The 19,805-nt window shown below is 40.1% G+C and overlaps 1 protein-coding gene across 7 annotated transcripts in view; it reads right to left on the minus strand.

Moving 5' to 3' along the window:
- The window catches only part of PRIM2 (DNA primase subunit 2), a 608,800-nt gene that overhangs the window by 105,015 nt on the left and 483,980 nt on the right, over positions 1–19,805 (minus strand). For all 7 annotated transcript variants that reach the window (XR_003855666.1, XM_029595680.1, XM_029595675.1 and 4 more), the window contains one exon: positions 133–259. Coding sequence is in view for 6 of the 7 variants with exons in the window: in XM_029595680.1 (XP_029451540.1) it covers positions 133–259 (127 nt within the window). In the remaining variant the exon portion in view is untranslated. The remainder of the gene's footprint in view (positions 1–132; positions 260–19,805) is intronic.

The raw sequence follows: 19,805 nt of genomic DNA on the forward strand, positions 1-19,805 counted from the left end.
TAGAGCAGGAGGCTTGACAGTGATGACTGACATGAGCTACAATCTAGTTCTTGCTAGTAACTAGTTGAAAAATTGCCTTCTTGGGCTTCTTGCCTGATGTATGCTGTGAACATGTCTGGTACAAGCACTCACCATGATAATCCCCTTGACTCGGTGGATTGGTCAGGATAATCTTCATACAGCTATATGGTGTGTAGTCAGTCCTTTTGCCTTCCTTGCCATAGCTATGGCGAACATTGTAGGCATATGATTTGTCAAACTGAATAGAAAAATAATAAAAGAAGATTATATAAAACATGCATTTTGTCTCAAGATGTCAGGTACTCTGCTAGATGAACCAAATGTGTCTATACAAATATTAAAGAGTACAGTGTTTGGGATCCTGACCGGACCAAAAATACTATAAAACTCCAACTTATTCCACTGCTAAGGAAGTGTGCATGCTGGACAGAGACAGGAAAGTAAGTGAAGCCAAAATCAAACTGCTGGTATTATAGAATGCAAAACCTTCCATACAAGCTGTATAGATGATGATTCTCACGTTTTCCTACTTCAGAGAGGATAAGGAATTAAAAACTAACCCACTGTCAAGTTTCCTAAGGAAGAACATTTCTAAGTTTACAGTACTGGTACATATTGGACTGGTTTTCAGACTCCTCCATTAACCCTATTTAATTCAGTTTGCACACAGTATTTAAATCCCTGAAGAAATAGAGTAAAAATATTCCAAATTACATAAAGATCCATATTCAAAGACCCACTGAATGGGTAAGTAACCCAGATAACTTTATCTGGTTAACTTTACACAGATATTCAGCGGCAGTTGTCTGGGTAAAACTGCTGCTTAATATACTTGAATAAAGTTAGCTGAATAATGTTATTTATTTGATCAGATTTACTCAGGTAACTTTCTCTGGCGGTGCTGAATATCAGCGCTTCCTGGACAAACTGAAACTAGATCCTGGGAATGAAACCAGTACCACCTCTTTTGTATGGCCTAGACAAAATGTAGCCTTGGAGCGTGGGAAAAATTCCAAACTTCAGGGATTCTCCGGCTAACTTCATAAGTTAGCTAAACAAACCCTATTTTACTCATTAATAGGAAATGGGTATTCTGGTGATTTGCAGCCTCTGATCCGACAGGGGGGGTTGGAGCTCCTGAAGTACTCTCTATATTGTCTCTTACTTTTGGTAACTGGGATGTCTAAGATGCTTAAAATCTGTGGTTAAAGTATTGAACTTCCACTTTGGGCACAAGACAAATTGTATTCATGGCTAGTGAAGCAGGGATATGTCCAGTAAAATGCCACAAATCACGTTGGACAAGCAGAAGGTGAGAGACCAGTAAATGGTGCCTAGTGAAAGCAAGGACAAGGTAGTGGCGGTTATTTCAGAGGAAATGGTTCAAGCTCATCTCCAGGAGCATTACAGAGGCTCTCAATATTCACTTAAATAAACTACAGTCAGCAATGGAGGAGATTAAAGAGAGTTTTGAGTGCCATAATAAAAGGCATGTGGAAGCGGAACAGAGAATTGCCTCCCATTAAGATGACACTGTGCGGGTCAGTCAAAAGATTCTGGATTGGCAACATACAAATGATTTGCTCTTAGAGAGACTCAGAGATCAAGAAAAGCACAGCTAGTGCAATAATCTAAGAATTATCAGGACAATTAAAGAGCAGGGTCTTACCGACTTTGTAGAAAAATGTTTCTTGGAAAATCTAGGCCTGCAGACGACTCTCTATAGTGTGAGCAGATGTGGAGGGTTGGCACAGCCTATGAAGTAGAGAGTAGACTCTGGCCTGTTGTGGCCAGAATTCTGAATTGGGCCCATAAAACTAAGATTCTTAGACCTATCGCAAGTTCAAATCTGATCATTACCTGGGCTGCAAGATTCTTCTCTTCAATGATTACTCACCGTGTGTAATAACGCAACATAAAATAATGGCACCTTTCTGCTCAGAGCTGATCCATAAAGGAATAAGCCATACTGCTTTTCCTGGGTAAGCTTTGTGTCCAATATAAGGATAAGACTGTTATTTGTTTTTAAGGAGGAAGCAAGTGTGTTCCTGGCAAAATTAGGCCAAGAATGCAATGCAGGAAACACTGAATAAAGTACTGCAAGAATTACTTGTGCCTGGAGGCAAACCAGAACTTGTTTCCCATTGAAAATGTAGGCTGAGGTAATTGCTTCCTTAATCCACCATACTATTGTGGGTTTAGAAGCTGCTTCATCTTTCCGTGGCCTTTCATGTAGTATAAATGGCCTATCTGTCTTCCAAAAGGGGTTAATGACTTTTAGATATCTTAACAGTGTGTGCTGTACATCCAGTAGGCACAGCTCTGGGTTCCCCTTTTCTCACTTGTCATTCATAAAGACTAGGAGTGACACCAATTGGTTCAAGTGAAAAGGTGACATCATTACTTTAGGCAAAAAGGAAGGGGACCAGGCGGAACATGACCATGCTGCTATGAAGATCAAATAATGATCTCTGCAAGATAGGGCCTGTATCTCCCAACTGATGGCTACTAAGAAAGCTGTCTTTAAGGAGAGATATTTCAAAGATGCTTCCTTTAACAACTCGAAAACAGGGGACATTAATGCCCTAAGTACCAGATTGAAGTCCCATTGTGGAACTAGTGACCTGAAGTGGGGCCTAATATGTTTTTGCCTCTCTAAGAAAGCAGGCGATATTTGGAAGCACGGATACCTGAAAGCCTTTGACTGGCCCCCTATAGCTATCAATAGATAGCAGCTACCTGTACCTTCAGAGAGCTGAGTGACAAGCCTTTGACTACATCTTGCTGGATGAAATCTAAGATGCACGTGTGAGGGATTATTCCAAAAACTACCTCACACCACCTTAAAGGACTGGCTACAACTATCTAGCTGAACCTCCTTAAGAATCAGCTCCGCAAGGGATTCTGGGTGAAGGGAAACTCCCCTTAGCATACTATAAGGAGTTAAGGCCCTTTAAGATAAGCTGCATCATTTGTTTGTTTTATTTGCACTTTGTTTTTTCCACTGTAAATAAACTGCACAAAAGGGAACAGCCATAGTTTGCCTCCTTATTCCTTCTAGCTGTTTCCCAGGCTACTATCGCCCAAGTTACCACAGCACGAGATATCTGCCTTCCAGGGAGAGACCTTAACTGTCTGACAAAAAAAGCTTAAAATAAATGCCAAACGTGGATGAAAGTCAAAGAAGTTGATGACTTCTATGCTTTCAGCATGGTGATTACCACTTAGGAGTACCACTTTCTACATAATCACACCCTGTCAAGGACTAGGCCATAAGACAGAATGGGGTTGAGTCTTCCATTGGAATTGGGCCCTGCCACAACAGGGCCTGCTCCCTCTGGAGTCGTATCAGTCTTGCTCCTATCAGTCTTATGAGATCCATACACCACGGTCTTCTTGACCAGTCTGGGACTACTAGGATAACCATGGAAGAGTGGTCCTCTATCCTCTTCAGAATATTTCCTATTAGCGGCCAGTGTGGAAATACATACAGGAGGACATCCTTCGGCCAGGGTCTTAAAGAGAACATCTATCCTGCTGGAGCCCAATTCCTTCTGGCATCTGAAGAACCTGCCTATCTTGGCATTTGACTGAGTCATCATTAAGTCCATTGTAGATATCTCCACCAGCATGTAATTTTCTGGAACACTACTGAGTTCCCACTCCCCTGGGTCCAGCCTGTTTCTGCTGAAGAAGGCCTGAATGTTCTTGACCCTCTGCAATGTGAGATGCATATAGAAGAGTTAGGTTCTGTTCTATCCATTTGCATATTCTGGCAGCCTTTAACACTAATGTTGGATGCGAGTGCCTCTCTACTTGTTCATTTATGCTATAGCTGTCGTATTTTCTGATAGGATTCTGACCGGTTTTCTTTTGATTAGGGGGACAAAGGTGCACAATGCATGTCTGATGGCCCTCAGTTCTAGCCTATTTAGAGATAAAGCTGCCTCACCTATTGTCATTCACTGTCTGGTCTTGATAATGGGCTCCCCATTCAAACGTGCTGGTATCCTTGGATATAGTGACCCAGAACGAAGGGTCCAGATTCATTCCTTTTAGCAGATTGAGAGGATTTACCTACCAAGCTAAGCTTTGCCTTGCCTCTATGGGTAAAGGGAGGCGAGATTCATAATCCCTTGATTATGGGGACGAATGCAAAAATAGCAATCATTGTAATAGGCACATATGGACCATGGAACATGATCTATTGCTGTTACCATTACGCCTAAACAGTGTAGATAATCCCAAATTCTGAGTGTCACTTGGGTTTGGAACTGGAACTTTTCCATTATTTTTGGAATAAGGGTGACTCACCCTTCTGCAGTATTGAAGAGTGCACCCAGGAACTCTAAGGACTGGGTTGGAGATAGGCTTTTTTTTTGTATAGTTTACTACCCAAACCCAGCTGTTCCATAAGATGTACTACTGTCCTAGAGACTTGTTGACTCTCTTGAAAAGACTTGGCTCTGGATCAGCCAGCTGGTCAAATAGGGATGGACCAAAATGCCCTGTTTGCATTATGCTGCAGCCACTACCACCATTACTTTGGAGACAGACACTATTGGCAACTGTTTGAGACCACACCTCCCTTATAGTTGAATGTGATGTCACAAGGAAAAAAAAAGTAGTTGTGTTCTCTGTCTCCATCAGCTGTGGAGAAAGGAAATTCCCATAAGTAAGGACTGGTCTAGCAGGAAGATAAGGAATGTAATGTTTTGTAACTTTTTGGTCAGAGCTTCCCAGCTTCCAGGGCTACACAGAAAATACAGAAAGCCTTTTTAGATTTAAGATGTAAAGCAGCTCAGATAAATACAAAAATGTTTATCAAGTTTACCTGCACATGAATAATTTCTTATGGGAATGATTTTGCGATCCTGCCCGTAGCTAAGGCCACGGGCAGCCTCTTACCTGTGTGGCAGGAGCCACGTTCCTGCCTCTCTTCCACGGCCGGAGGCCACCATCTTGCCGACATGGCCGGTGGCCGCCATCTTGCCAACATGGCAGGAGCCGTGCCGGGGTTCTCTATTGCAGCAGGAGGCCGCCGAGGCTCCTTCCATGCGGCCCGGAGGCTGCAGTCACTTCCTGACCCCCTCCGTGGGGAGGGGCCTTCAAGCCCCAGCTCTGCAGCAGCAGCAGGGAGCCCCCCTTGTTCCTCCTTCGTGGCTTGGACGCCGCCGCTCCCATGTTGGGCCTGGTCGAGGCCTGCTCCGGCTCCTCCTCTCCTCAGCGGCAGCATGGCCGCTGTCCAGGATCCTGCACCTCTTCTCTTCCTGTTCCTCCTTAGGCACGGGGCTACACCTCTCTCCTGGTTTTAAAGGGCCAGTGAGGGAGTGGGCCCTGGATGACATCATTTCCTGGAACTCCCTCTTCTGCCTACAAAAGGGTCTTCATTTATGCTTTGCTTCGCAAGAAGTTGGTCCTTCCTGCACTTCCTGCTCTCCATTCCTGCTTGGTGTTCTTCATGGGATCCCTCATCATTGTTCCTGGCCTCTCGTCTAAGTCTCATCTCCAAGCCCTGATGTGTCCTGATGTCTTCACGTCCTGATGTCTTCGTTCCATAGTTCTTCCTCCAGAGGTTCCCTGAGGTCCCGTCATCCCGTCCTTCATGGTCCGCAACCAGCCTAGCTGGGTTGGTAGGGTGCGTAGTGGCCCAGTGGTCCGCGACTACCCCCGCTGTGCTGGCGGGGGTAGTCGCGGACCACTGGGGCCGAAGACCCTCCTCATTCCGCAATGGGGAGCGCCCCCTGGCGCTCCCTTCCATCCCATTGCAACAAATGACAGTTACATTTCCTTTAATACTCCTGATTATTTAATTTTTTTGAGGGATAAGCACATTAACTGTCTGCTTCTAGATGTTCTGTGAGTTAACAGCCCTGATCCTGTATGAAGTCATTGTACTCTCAGTTCACTATATAAATATGGTAGTATCATTGCTCTGTTAAACTATTTCCTTTTCTTTTTAGTAGTTTGATCTCCACAATATGTGGGCTGAGTATGACATTAATTGGATTGTTGGTTTTTCCTTTATTTCCTATTTCTTTTGTAAAACTTTTTTTCTTTTGATTGACATTTATATTCAATAATGTTTTATTGATTTATTTTGTTAAAACTGTATAAATAAAGTTTTTAGAAAAGTCAAGCATCAATGCTACTAATAATTGCAGCTCTATGTTACTGAAAGAAATCATGGGGAATGAAGCTATAAAAGAGAACAAGGTATCAGTTGTATTGTGGTAGTAAAAGAAAGGTAACAAAAAGGCTGCATAAATATCAATAGCAGCTGGAAATAAAAAAGTAAACCATATTCAAATGTCAAATGATTTAATATAATTTTTTTTAACGAGATGGAGAACATTTTAAATACAATGCCATTATTTCCATCACAATTTCAACATGCAATAAATAATGAAATGAAGATGAAAATAAATAACAGCTGCAGATATATTTTTCTTTTTACCAGCACAAACTTTTATCCAACATTAAAGGATAAATTTTATAAAATATTTAATAGATACACAAAGTTAATAAAAATAAATATTAGTTTACAGTGAATTATACAAGACTTAAGGTCTATAGACAAGAATATTAGATAAATCAATGCCTTGAAAAATGTTTTGAATGTTCATCTACATTAATTAAACAATTAATCAACACTTACAGGTAGATTTTAAAAGAGTTGCAAAAATGGCCCCATACATGCATATGAGGGCCGCGCGTGAGCAACACGAATTTTAAGAAGCCAGGAAGTATGCGCGTACATACCCGTGCACGAATAAGGAGGTATAAAAGGGGCGGGTCCAAGACTTACACTCATAACCATGAATTTTGCAAAGGTTAAATATGGCAACACGCACCAAGTTACCTGCATAGCTTTACTGCTGGTCCTGATGAAACAAGTCTGGAAGTCTGGAGACTTTGAGCGGGGGGGGAGAGAGAGAGAGCGCCTGTTAGAGAAAATCTTACACTCTATATATCCCGCAACTGTAACAGAGGCACTTTCTACTCAGAGTGTGTTTTGGGAGGGGGGGTGGTATTACATTGGTCTGCCTAAGGCACAAAGTTCTGTAGACCCTTGTAACACTGCCCCACCCAAAAACCCACCCTGAGTTAAAAGGACCCCTCTTACAGTGGCAGATATACAGAGTGTCAGAATGTCTCTCTAACAGGCGCTCTCTCTCTCTCTTCTCTGCCCTAATTAAGTCACTTGTGCAAGTACGCGCGTAAAGGCTGCACACATACTTGCAGCAGGGATATTTTAAATGATCCGCATGTACTTGCACACACAATATACAATTAAGTGTATCTTTGCTCGTGTGCCCAATATGTGCGTTTATGGGTGAATGCACGCATGCTCCTTTTAAAATTTGCCTGTTTGTGCATTAAAAATCAAGCTAGAATAACTGAAAATGCACTGTATCATACAAACACCTTGGTCAGCAAATCAATGCGGCAAATAGCTACAGAAACATACGCAGTGGAAGCAGTTAAAGTATACCAGATTGGTTTAGTCTGCCCATTTTTCCTGTCATTTTTCCTTCATATGCAATACTGCTGACACTATTAGATCTCCAGCTTGTTTCTTACCTACCTACTGCTATGGATCCTGAGTTTGTCTTATGCCTTTTGAATTCCAATAAGCCCTTTCTGTTTCCACTCTGTTTAAGGTAAGGTTATTCCATTCTTCCACCATCACCCTTTATGTGTAGAAATAATTAATTTTGTAGTTCCTGAGTCTCCCCCTTTCCAACATTGAATCATTTTATATTTTCTAATAAAAATGCTTGTACATTACTTATACACTTCAGGTATATTGAATGTCTAGATATTACTCACTTCTTTTATGTATACATAAGCCCAGATTTTAAAAGGGCTATGTGCATAAATTTTGGGATTTACGTGTGCGGCCGGGCCTTGCGTCTGCTGCACACATTTTATATTGGGCCCAGCCTCTGGTCTAGAAGTCCTATTTTTTTTAATATAATGTTTAGTCTAGAAGTCTTTGTGAATACCAATTACAGATGCACAAATTTTGGCTGTCATTAACTGAATTTTGTGCAATTTGTCTAGATATATTGCTTTATGAATACCTTGACAGGAATTAAAAACTCTTAAGCCAGGGTATTATTTATATCTATCTGTATACTAGAATTAGTAAATTATCACAAAAAATTTATTTTAGCAGTTATATTGCTCTAAATGGAGTAATATTTTATGTCTTACGGAAATTTGCATATTACTATAAACTGGTATGAAAGGTAAGAGAAAACATTTGGGCAACTTAGAATCCCATCCTGAACACCTCCTGCTTTTCGTGTATACATTATTACTAGGACAAAGGCTTGGCTTTTTCCAGTTTTACCCTACTAAAGTAATCCTTGACCTTAATTAATTACCCTCCTCTCATGAGACTGCTTTGATTCTTAAACCCTGGCTCTCTCCACTTTTATTTGTCTTGTCTATATTGACATAAGTACATATAAGATTTTCCATACCAGGCAAGACCTAAGGTCCCTCAAGCCCAGTATCCTGTTTCGAACAGTGGCCAATCCAGGTCACAAGTACCTGACAGGATCCCAAAGGTAAATAGATTCCAAGCTGCTTATCCCAGAGATAAGTGGATTTCTGCAACTCCATCTTAATAATGGTTTAAGGACTTTTCTTCCAGGAACTTGTCCAAATTGTTTTTAAACACAGCTATACTAATAGCTTTCACCACATACTCTGGCAACAAATTCCAGAGCTTAATAATGCATTGAGTAAAAATATATGTTCTCTTATTAGTTTTAAATGTATCACCTAGTAATTTCATTGTGTGTCCCCAAGTCTTTGTACTCTTTGAAAGAGCAAACTACCAACTTGCATTTACCTATATCACTCCGCTCATTATTTTATAGACCACTACCGTATCTCCCGTCAGCCGTCTTTCTCCAGGCTGAAGAGTCCTAATCTCTTTAGCCTTTCCTTATAGGGGCATTGTTCCATCCCCTTTATCATTTTAGTTGCTCTTTTCTATACCTTTTCTATTTCTGCTATATCTTTTTTGAGATATGGTGACCAGAACGGCACACAATACTGAAGATGAGATCGTACCATGGAGCAATACAGATATTCTGTTTTATTCTCCATTCATTTCCTAATAATCCCTAGCATTCTACTTGCTTTCATGGCTTCAACTGCGCACTAAGTAGAAGATTTCAACATATTAACAATGACGACTAGATCCTTTTCCTGAATGGTGACTCCTAATGTGGAGCCTTGCATTGTAAGAAAAGGCATTAAGCTGCCATTCATCTTTAAGGGAAGAACTCTTTAAACTGCAGTACTGGAACAAAAGTACGGCAACATGTAAACTCAAAATGCAGTTGCTTCCATCTCCAAAAATTTTACAAGTAGTCATATAATCCAAAGGAATTAAGCCAGTGATATGAATTAAATTTCAAATATAACCAGTTTTTCCATCTACTCAACTACTCAAAACAAGAAAACTTCAGCAAAGGTAGCTCTGGATCAAAGGATGATAGAGGACAGGCATATTGTGAATGTTGATCACCTAAATAATTTTTATCAATAATTTACCTTCATGAGCTAAAGTCAGGTCCCAAGATGGCATCATCCAGTGAAAAAGTACTTTTTCTCTCTCTTTATCTGTATTCTAATAGTTACATTTAACAAACTACATATTCACATATAGACAGTCAATTTTCTATGAGGTGATACTGTTCTGAATGAGTAACTACTTGCACATCTGATAAATCTACTGCATAACTTCACTGAGATGTGGAAAAAATGTTAGCAAAGGCAAAACCATTTTATAGGTGACAACTTCACTTACAAGATCACAAGCTCACTGACCAATCACTTAATATGTAAATTGTTGCTTAATATTTGAAATGTTGTAAAGCTGCTCTCCCTGCTCCATTTAACATGCAAATGCAGAGGCCAACAGTAATTTGATATATAATATATCATAGGAAAGATCAAGAATAATAAAATTTTTATACAAGACTTTAAAAAGCAATCTACCATACAGGAATGATTCAAAACAGTCATTTAGATATCCATTTCTCCTCCAATTACAATACAAAAATCTCAGTATGTAATACAATGTATCACATAAGAAAGCAGCATTGAAAGGAATATTTATAATACAGTGGTTGATTTATTTCTGTAAATTGTGTGAGTGAGAGAGACCAGAGAGGTGACATATGTATTAGTGAGAAAGACTGATCAGGGAGATGACATATGTGTGTGTTTGTGAGAGAGACTGGTTGAGGAGATGATTTGTGTGTGAGACACAGAAACTGGTCCTGGGGGGGTGTGTATGTGTGTGGGGGGTATGGGGTGTGGTTGTGTGTGTGCGTATATGAGAGAGAGAAGAGACTGGTTTTGGTCCCTAAGGAAGAGGACTGTGAGGACAGCTTCAGCAACTACTGCTGCTTCTGGTGTGGCCTACAAGGGAAAGGAGTAGAACTGCTGGACAGGGTAAGTAAAAGTGGCTTTTTAAGTTCATTTTTCTTGATTGACTTCCATTTTAATTATTGGGTATTATGTGATGTGTCTGCTGTTTTGAAATATTTTATTGGTGTTTGGCGAATTTGTAATAATTAAGGGTTTTTAATTGTTAGATGTTCTGTTCATCAGTTGTTTTGAAACATTTATTCATATAGTTTTACAATTATTTCTGTGTGGGGATTTATAGCAGCTTGGCTTGTTCTTTTTTCCTAATTGGAGGTATATTGGTATTTAGGGCCTGATTTAATATTTGTAGTGTTGTCTTTTTATAGGTAGGGTTGTTCCATGTGAGTGCATGCCATAATACAGGTGTAACTTTATGCGGATTAGTTTGTGTGCATTATTGCAGATCCTGGTACTATGTTAGGTGCTATATTTCTATTTCTCCAGTTTTGTACTGAATGCTGAGTGGCTTTTTTGGGTTTCCATTCGTTTGTCTCCATGTTTGTAATTTGTGGTCCTTCTGTACTTGGTGAAGGTCAATCTTCTGTGTACGACCGAGGTGAGGTATTTAACTAGCAGGTAGGCTTATATGTTGTTTTCTCAATGGGACATACATTGGTGGTGAACTGCTGTCTTTTTATAAGTAGGGCTATGGCGCCTGGTAGTAGAGGGAGTTTGTGTTGCTGTTATTGAGGTAACACCAGAATATCTTTTTTGTATGGTGAGTTGTATGGGGAATGTTTTAGTTATGCTTTATTCCCAATTACTGAGGGTTGGGGGTGGGGTTAGCTTTGAGACCGTCATGTGTTCAGTGTGTCACGCATGTGGGAACTATCAGGTGTGTCCCGACAGAAAAAAGGTTGAGAACCACTGATTTAATAAGTTTTATATATTATCAATGAGTTTGGTGTGTGTATATAATGATTTCTTTGTTATTACATTAATACTTTTTTTTTTATATATACAGTGCATAACTGCAGGTAAATATGAAAGAGAAGCATGTGGGGGTATGAGAAAATTTGAGATTGAAAAAGGATCCATGCTTCCAAAAAGGTTGGGAACCTCTGTTCTAGAGCATCCTTTCCTCTGAAAAACGATTTGCTTCTTATGCCTGATTTAAACCTCTCAGGTATTTAAACATCACTATCACTTCCCCTGTCTCTTCTTTCCTTTAGGGTATACATAGTTAGGTTTCTAGGTTTCCTTTAGGGTATACATAGTTAGGTATACATAGTTAGGTTTCATGTCATAAGGTTTTTGTTGCAGACCAACACCAATTTTGTTACCTTCATCCTGTCTACATCCTTACAAAACAATGGCCTCCAGCACGGGACACGCTATATTCTAGTTGTGGTCTCACCAATGACTTGCTGGTTATACTTCTCCCTATGTAACCTAACATCCCTCTGGCTCTGGACACTGCCTTATCACACTTCAGAAAAGAGAGGCCCCAATTAGAATATTGTGTCCACTTCTGGAGGCTGTTCCTTCAAAAAGATATAAAGAGACTGGACTTTGACCAAACATTTTCCTCAGGACATCAGTTACAGCCAATTCTGCATTGTCTTGTATATGTACATTTTTTAACCCAATAGCTTCCTGCTGCTGCTTGGAATTCCAAATTAATCAGAACCAGCATCTACTAGAAATATATGGCACCATGAACCTTCAGTCACAATTACCTAAGTGTTTTCCCTCATTTTAACACCTTCTGTCTATCCTAGCCATCATAGCCACAGTCTTTGGCAAGACAATCCTCCTTCACCTGGAGAGAAAGGGGAACATAAACACTGCTTCTGCAACATCCCTAGCCCTGATCAGCCTCCAAAGAAGATGCTGAGCAAGGAATTTTAACCCAGTCCTGAGTGACTGCTGCTGCTTCTTTAATGTACTGTAAACTGCTTTGGGTGAATTTTGTATTAAAAAAGGCGAGTAATAAATACTAAATAACTAAATGATACATGGGGCCCCCATTTTATGATGCCCAAAGGTTTTTCCCAGGGAGCATTGGATATTCCTTCCACAATACGCACAGCTAACATCATAAAATCAATGTGTGCCTCCACCGAGGCAGCTCGTTATCAGAGACCCTAGGAGCGCACCAATGAGTTGATTTCTAATTTAAGACCTGAGAACAGAAATGTTACAAAGGGAAATACACAAAGGTACAATTGAGTTTAATATGAACCCACATTAGCTAAAGGGCATAATTAGAACTACATCATTCTTTATATGTACATAATTATGTCTCAAAGATATTTTCATTAGCATCTTTTACTTTAAGGTTAAACCAAAAAGGCCTTAGGTTTACAAGGTCGGGTGTTATAGCTGTACAAGAATATGTAAATCCTCATTAATTAAAATAATAATATGGAAATTGTCACAATTAAAAGATTAAATCTGAAATCAGTTGGGAAGAGTCCAGAAAGGGAAGAAAAAACAAAGTTAGTTTGTCATAAATAACCTGTAGCATTACATATGCTAACTTGTGTCCATATTTTAAATGATAGAGGGCTAGATGCACGAAACATTTTTGCCATAGGCACAAAATGAGAAAAATCTTTTAGTACATCTGGTCCAGAGTGAGGAGTTTTTAGAAAACACACAGTAATAATTAATTTAGCATAGTGTAACTGATTTACCAAACATTAACTCATATATAAAAAGATAAAACTATCAAATCCTTAGTTTATTAATGAAATCCACCAACAAAAGAAAGTGCTGTACCTATCTTACTGGTTTTATTTACTATTAAACACAGTTATCACATACAATATTTCATATTTTTGGCCCCAGAAATCCAGCCACAAATGCTAATTGTACCACTTTGGGCAAGCAGATGCAAGAAAAGAATTATGTAAAGCGGTATCTGAAAAACAATGTCAACAGTGATAACAGGAAATCTTTTCTGGACTGTTCAATACAAGGATTATGCTCACCAGGAGCACACAGTTTGCAAAGAATAATGATTACCCAAGGTAAAGAAATCTTGAGGTTAAATGCCAAAACAATTTAACAACTTGGGTTACTAGCCCAGGCTCCCAAATGCGTTAGGGAAAGATGACTCAATGCAATGGTCATAATGTTAGACAGCCTTTCAATTCTAGGACACTAATTCAAACTGGTCCAGTTTAGAAGAGATCTAAAGGTAACCTCAATCCATTCCCCAGTGGACAGGTGTGCATATGACTGACACCTACCATCACTTTTTGGCACTGATTAGGCACCAGGGTTGGTATTCTCAACAGAGGCCAAAGATTGCACTGGAAAGTTTACTCTCACCCACAGAGGTGCTGCCATCTCAGCGGCACGTGAGCAGAGAAGTGCCAAATGCCACTGTCTGTGCTGTACACTTCTGCAGATAGACAGAAGGTTTCACCTTCCTTTCACAAAAAATGCTAAACTCACTGAAATAAAGTTCTAAAAAAAATTTATATCATCCTGAAAATTAAAGTAATAGTTTTTAAACAACTTCTGAGTTAAATTTGAGACAGCCTTATTTATAGCAGGCAACCCTTGAGGCTGAAATGCAATTGGAATTTAGGGATTTACATATTATGGTCACTATTTACCAAGATCTTTTTCCCTAATGAAAATAAAAAGAAACATTCTTTAGTCAACAAAACCCTATACTATCTTTGAAAGCAATGTAGTTAGCAGCAATAGTAAAAAAAAAAAAACAAAACAAAACCCAGAGACAGTATGGATTTGCATACTTGAAGTTGATAGAAAATCTTGCACAAATGCAGGCACAGTATCAAGATGCTTATTAAAGACCATTCCGCTTGATATGTAGTCATCTAAATGCCATTAATTCACAAGGTTGACATGATACAGCTACACACATTAAACATGACAGATACCTTAAAAAGCCACCTCCCCTTCCAAATTCTACTCTCCAAATTCCTTTCTGTTGCCCTCCACTAACCTTTAGCATTACTGAATGGTTTTCACATTTTCCTTCTATTTTTCTAATTGAGGAATAAAAATAACTGTGATAGGTGTCTGGGGCCTCTCCAACAGCTTTAGTGTGTTCAGCCCAAAACACATTGGGGATTCGATAGGGTATTTCATTATTTATGAACACTTCTATTCCACTGATCCTAAGACATCTTGTTTTCAGTACATCACAACAGAAAAATATACAGAGTGCACTTGTGAAAAGGACTGTGAGCCTGATATGCACACTTTTACATCTATGGGGTGAGGGATTCAAGGTGATAGATTAGACTCTGAGCAGGGTTTGGACATAACATGCACTCTTTTTGATTTTTCAAAGTACGCAGGTAAATACTCTCAGCAAAGCTATGAGCAACAAATAGCAGGTGTAATTGTGTGTACGCAGTTTTGCCACAGTCATTTTCAAAGCAGACTTATACAGGTAAATCCACAATGAAAAGCGGTTTAACTTTTGTGTTATGTTACAAAATTACCCCCATAAAGTACAATAATTTAAAGCATAAATAAAATATCTCCTAAGATAGGATGACAGATTAAAAACAGCAACAGCAAATAAAAAAAATTGGAAAAGTCTAATGCTGAACACTACCTAAAACCAGGTAGCGAAAACTGTGTATTCTGTATTTCACTGACCTCCGATGGCCAAACAGTATGGGATCATGAAACTCTAAGCAGAAACTACCAAAAGAAATATGTTTGGACAGAATAGTTGGTCGTTTCCCATCACTGCCATTCCTTGACTTGTTAACTGCATTGCTGGGCATAGTTTTCAAAAAAAGAAGAGAAAATTCTACCTTATATACAACTTATGTAGAAGGTAAAGAGGTATGAATGACAGCCTCAACCCATCTCTTTGTAATATGCATCCCTTGATCAAGCTATCAGCTTTGTAACGGACTGTGGACTAGGAGCTCTCATGGCAGAGCTTGCATTTTGACTTTTGCCCATCCACTCAGATTCATTCCATTTGCTAGATTTCAAGTTCCTTGGCCAATTCTATTTCGATAAATGTATGCCAGTGGTTTATTTCATTGCATGAATATGCTTCAAAACAGTCATCTCTTGCATTCATGGGGTCACAGCTCAGATGGCAATGAAAGATAAGCTCATATGATACTCAGATGATATTTTAACCATGCCTGGACACTGTGAAAGCTTTATGGAATCCTTCTGACAGAGAAAGTTCCAGCGTCCCTGTCAGATTATCACATCCCTAAGGACTGAACTGGACAAAAAATGATCTCATTCCTCTTGGCAGATAATCAAGCCATGTTAAGTGCCAGGGTCATATCAGTGGGGTGGGGATCTTTCACAGAAGACTAGCCAAATCTACAGCAAGTATTAAACAAGATATACCACTTTAACATATTTTCAAAGATGAAAAAAGAAAATTTAAGAATATGGGCTAAATTCTTATCTGGCTTTCATGGAATGGCCAAGTGGCAATCACTTAAGGTCTTGAAAACTGAGCTTGAATTATTTGCAGATGCTTCGGGATGTTTGGGTATCAGAACCTACTAAGGGGCTCCTGGTGCACAGAATCTTGGACTCTCAAATGGCACAGAGAATGGATAAAGATTATTTTTTCCTCAAACTATTGCCAATTTTGGTAGCGGTAGTTATATAGAATAATAGAATGAGTAACAGAAGCAATATGTTTTGGTCCAGCAACATAGGCATGGTTGAAGCCACTGACAAACTCCTAGGTAGCCCATACTATTTGAGAAAGTGAAACGGGTACCAGGTTAACAGAATTAAATGGCTGATGCCCTGTCTCATTCTAAGTGGCCTTGTTTTGGGCTGCTAACACCAGATGTAGACGCATGGACTCCAATGCTAACCAACCTAGGGAAGTCTGGTCAGGTTAAAGAAACAACCTAGGGGATTGATATTCAAAAAATGTACCTGGCTAAAGCCAGATTTTAACCAACTACATCTACTCACTTAAAAATATGGCCCCTCAATCTGGCTAAATTTATATAGTTAAAATTGCAAGTTTCACAAATTTAGCTGTGTAAAAAAGCGATCATGTCACAGAGGAATTCCAGCAGTGGGCTTTCAAACTTATCCAGTTAGTGAAAAATCCCAGGTAAAATGCCTAAATATAGCTAGGTAACACTGGCCACATAAATAGAAGGTCTAAATTTATATTTTAGGAACTGGCTAATCTGTAAGTCCAGGGCGGATGTAAAACAGATGCAAATCAAACTGGTACAAAAACCTAAAACAGCTGAATATTCAGCTCCACAAGTAGCCAAGTAAGTGTAGCTGAATATCCATTCAAAGGAAACTTATGTACTGTGTTACGCTGTTTTACAATTATTAATACAATTATTTAAACCAAAAGAATACATTTGGACATCACAAAACTAAGGCACAACCGCATCTCAGAAGACTGTGCTAGTCTTCACTGATCCTACTGCCACAGCTAATGAGCCAGAGTGTGGATAAATGAAGAGACATTATCTTTGCTTCTGGTGGAGAATTTTACTCCTGGGGGAATTCTACACACACGTTTTTATATTCTACATAAATTATTTCCCAAAATAACACAATATAATCATTGAGTAATTAATTTTAAAATGCAAAGGTTTAAGATTTTTATGCAGAATTCTCCCAGAGGTAATGTAAAACTGCATCATAAGGCACAGCCTCTCACTCCAGGCTCAATCTCGAAGCTCTCATTGCTTTTCCTCCCTCGCCCTCAGATTTCTCTCTTCTGCTTCTTCATCTTCCCACCTTCAGGTTCAACCCTCTGCCAAGCTCATCCTTCAGCTACCCTCATCCCTTCCAGATCAAAATCTCCAACTCTCTCCCCTGCCAGGATCAGCCTTAGGCAATTAATATTGGGGGTGCTTCTCCTTTAAGGGTGCCGGCTGCAGGGGAGTACAATGTTTTGTTGGCCCCAATGGTCACTCTTGTCCTGGCCATGAAAAAGGAGACAATTCAGGACAATCCAGAAAAAGAAAACCCTTATGAAGCAGGCTAGTATCCTGCCACCAACATCAGGGGTAGTAAGAAAGAGTCAGGCCAAGAGGGAGCCCACAGAATGGCCAAAATAGTAGGGACCAGATAGAGTGAAGTGGCAGCTGTTCACTGCCAGAAGGAAGGAGGGCCACAGGCATTGCAGAGGGGCAACCACAGCAGAGGGAGGAAAAAAAAAAAAAGCAGTGGCTGCATGAAGATAACTATCTCCTCCCTCTTCTGACCCATACAGGCTGATCAGCCTCTCTTCTCTTCTGGCCTGTGTAGCCCAATGCTCTTATTGCTGCTTCCTCGTCCTCTACCAAATTGTGAGTGCAAAATATTAAGTTTTGCACAGGTGAGGAATTCTGCACTGCGTAGTATTCCCCCAAGAGCAGAATACACTCTTGATCTAGATTCAGCCAGGAAAATCAGTCTAATTTTTGGTCTCTAGTTATTAACAGCCATCTGTCCCTTCAAGCAGGGCCGGCACGACCATTAGGCGGTTGCCTAGGGCAACTTCGGGATATGTGAGGGCACACCATTTTCAAAATGTCAAAGGAAGTATGAGAGCAGTCATAGAGCATGAACCAGAAGGAGGCGGCGAGTGCAACATGACAGTACACAATGTGAGAGAGAGAGAACTGTAAGAGGTTGAGCATGACTATATCTATAACTGTACAAGGGCTAATTTTGAACTCAGGGTGGGTTTTGGGGGGGGGGGGGGAGGGGCAGTGTTACATTGGTCTGCTAAGGACGCTACAGACCCTTGCACCGGTCATGCCTTCAAATGTCATCAAATAGAGGCTTGGTCACATGCAGTGGAAGAAGCAAGCAGTCTGCCAGTTGCCTGAGGACTAGGCTAGCTCAACAGGCCCTGGTCAAAGCAGTTTCATGGGTTCTTTTCAGTAGGATGAACAGGGCCAGGTTCCATTCAGCGGGTCCCATAAATAGCTGCATACCTTAGCTGAAAGAGACAGTAATTATCTCAAATCGGGGCCAGAGAGACATCGCTGTAGTTCTAATTGCTACTGTTGCTTGTCAACTTTGATTGTTACCTCAATTGATGAAGTTGCAACTAAAGTCTTCCATTCTTGCCTATCATTCCAGTGTCTTTCAATCATGTGTATTAGGCAGGAAATGGGAAAGGCAAGGCAGAAAGCCATTTAGGCCAGCTAGGCAGAGCAGCTAGGCATCTGGCTTGGCTACGGGTGCATATGTTAAATAGCCCTGTAGAAGTAAGTCAAGTAATGGGCCCTATGACCTCACAAAAATAAAATGTTATTTCTTGGACATTATTAGACATGTTGCTGTTTAGTTATGAGCGAAGTAGTTGAAATGTTTGTGGGGACTTAAGGGTAATAATACAGCTCCCTTTTCATAAATATCACAAAGGCCCATTAAAGTCTAATGATAAATGGCAGTTTCCTCTGAAACAGGAACTTAATTTCTCTTATCTATCATAATGACATAAGAATTTTAAAAGTAACAATATAAGTAAGAGTCAGACTTGGCAGTAAATGGGAGTCATTCATGCTTACAAAGCCACTTATCAGTATACTCTCTATACTATGGTAATACATCATTCTTTTTTGCATTTGAATCAATATTTTACTGAAAACCATTAGACTCCATAAAGTATATAAGATACTTTGCAAAACAATCAGTTCTTGTGGAAAGAATAAATCTAACACAAAACTGAAAGAAAATTATCCAGCTCCCCACCATCAGTTTTCTTTTTTTAATTTGTACATTTTATTGGTTTTTGTACATGACAACAGTAAAGATGCTATATCCTTTTGCACGTTACATATAAACATAGAATTACAATCCTTGACAAAATACAGCTGAAGGATAGACTCAGAGAAGAGTTTGAAAATTCTGTAGCAATAATGTGGCAGATCTGCATATTAAATGTTGCTGAATTTGTGTGTCTGGTTAATTCTGGATCTGTTGGGGGTTTGGAAGGAGCTTAGAGACCAGTGCTGGGAATAGAGGAATGGGACAGAGAATGGGGAGAAGGGAGACGATTTGCACAATGGGACAGGAAGGGGACCACAGAGGAGGGGGGAGAAATGGGATCTCAAGAAGGAGAGGAAGAGGGATAGGAGATGCAGGGAGAATGAGGCTAGAGAGAAGGGGAAAAAGGGGGAACCCATGAGGACTGGGAAGGGGAGTGAGGTGAAGAGAAAGGGGGGAAGAATGAAGAATCAGAGGGGGTCCACTCTTACACACCTCCTCTTGATCCTGATCTTCTCTCACACTTATGCCCCTCCCCCCCACCCTGCACTCCCTGTCCTTCACTCACATGCAGACACTGAAAGTCCTCCCTCCTTCTCCACACCCATTCCAATTCTCTCCCTTACACCCTCTGACCCCTCACTCACATTCTCTCCATACCTTGT

Source organism: Rhinatrema bivittatum, chromosome 3 (genome assembly GCF_901001135.1).
Source record: "Rhinatrema bivittatum chromosome 3, aRhiBiv1.1, whole genome shotgun sequence".
Lineage (NCBI taxonomy): Eukaryota > Metazoa > Chordata > Amphibia > Gymnophiona > Rhinatrematidae > Rhinatrema > Rhinatrema bivittatum.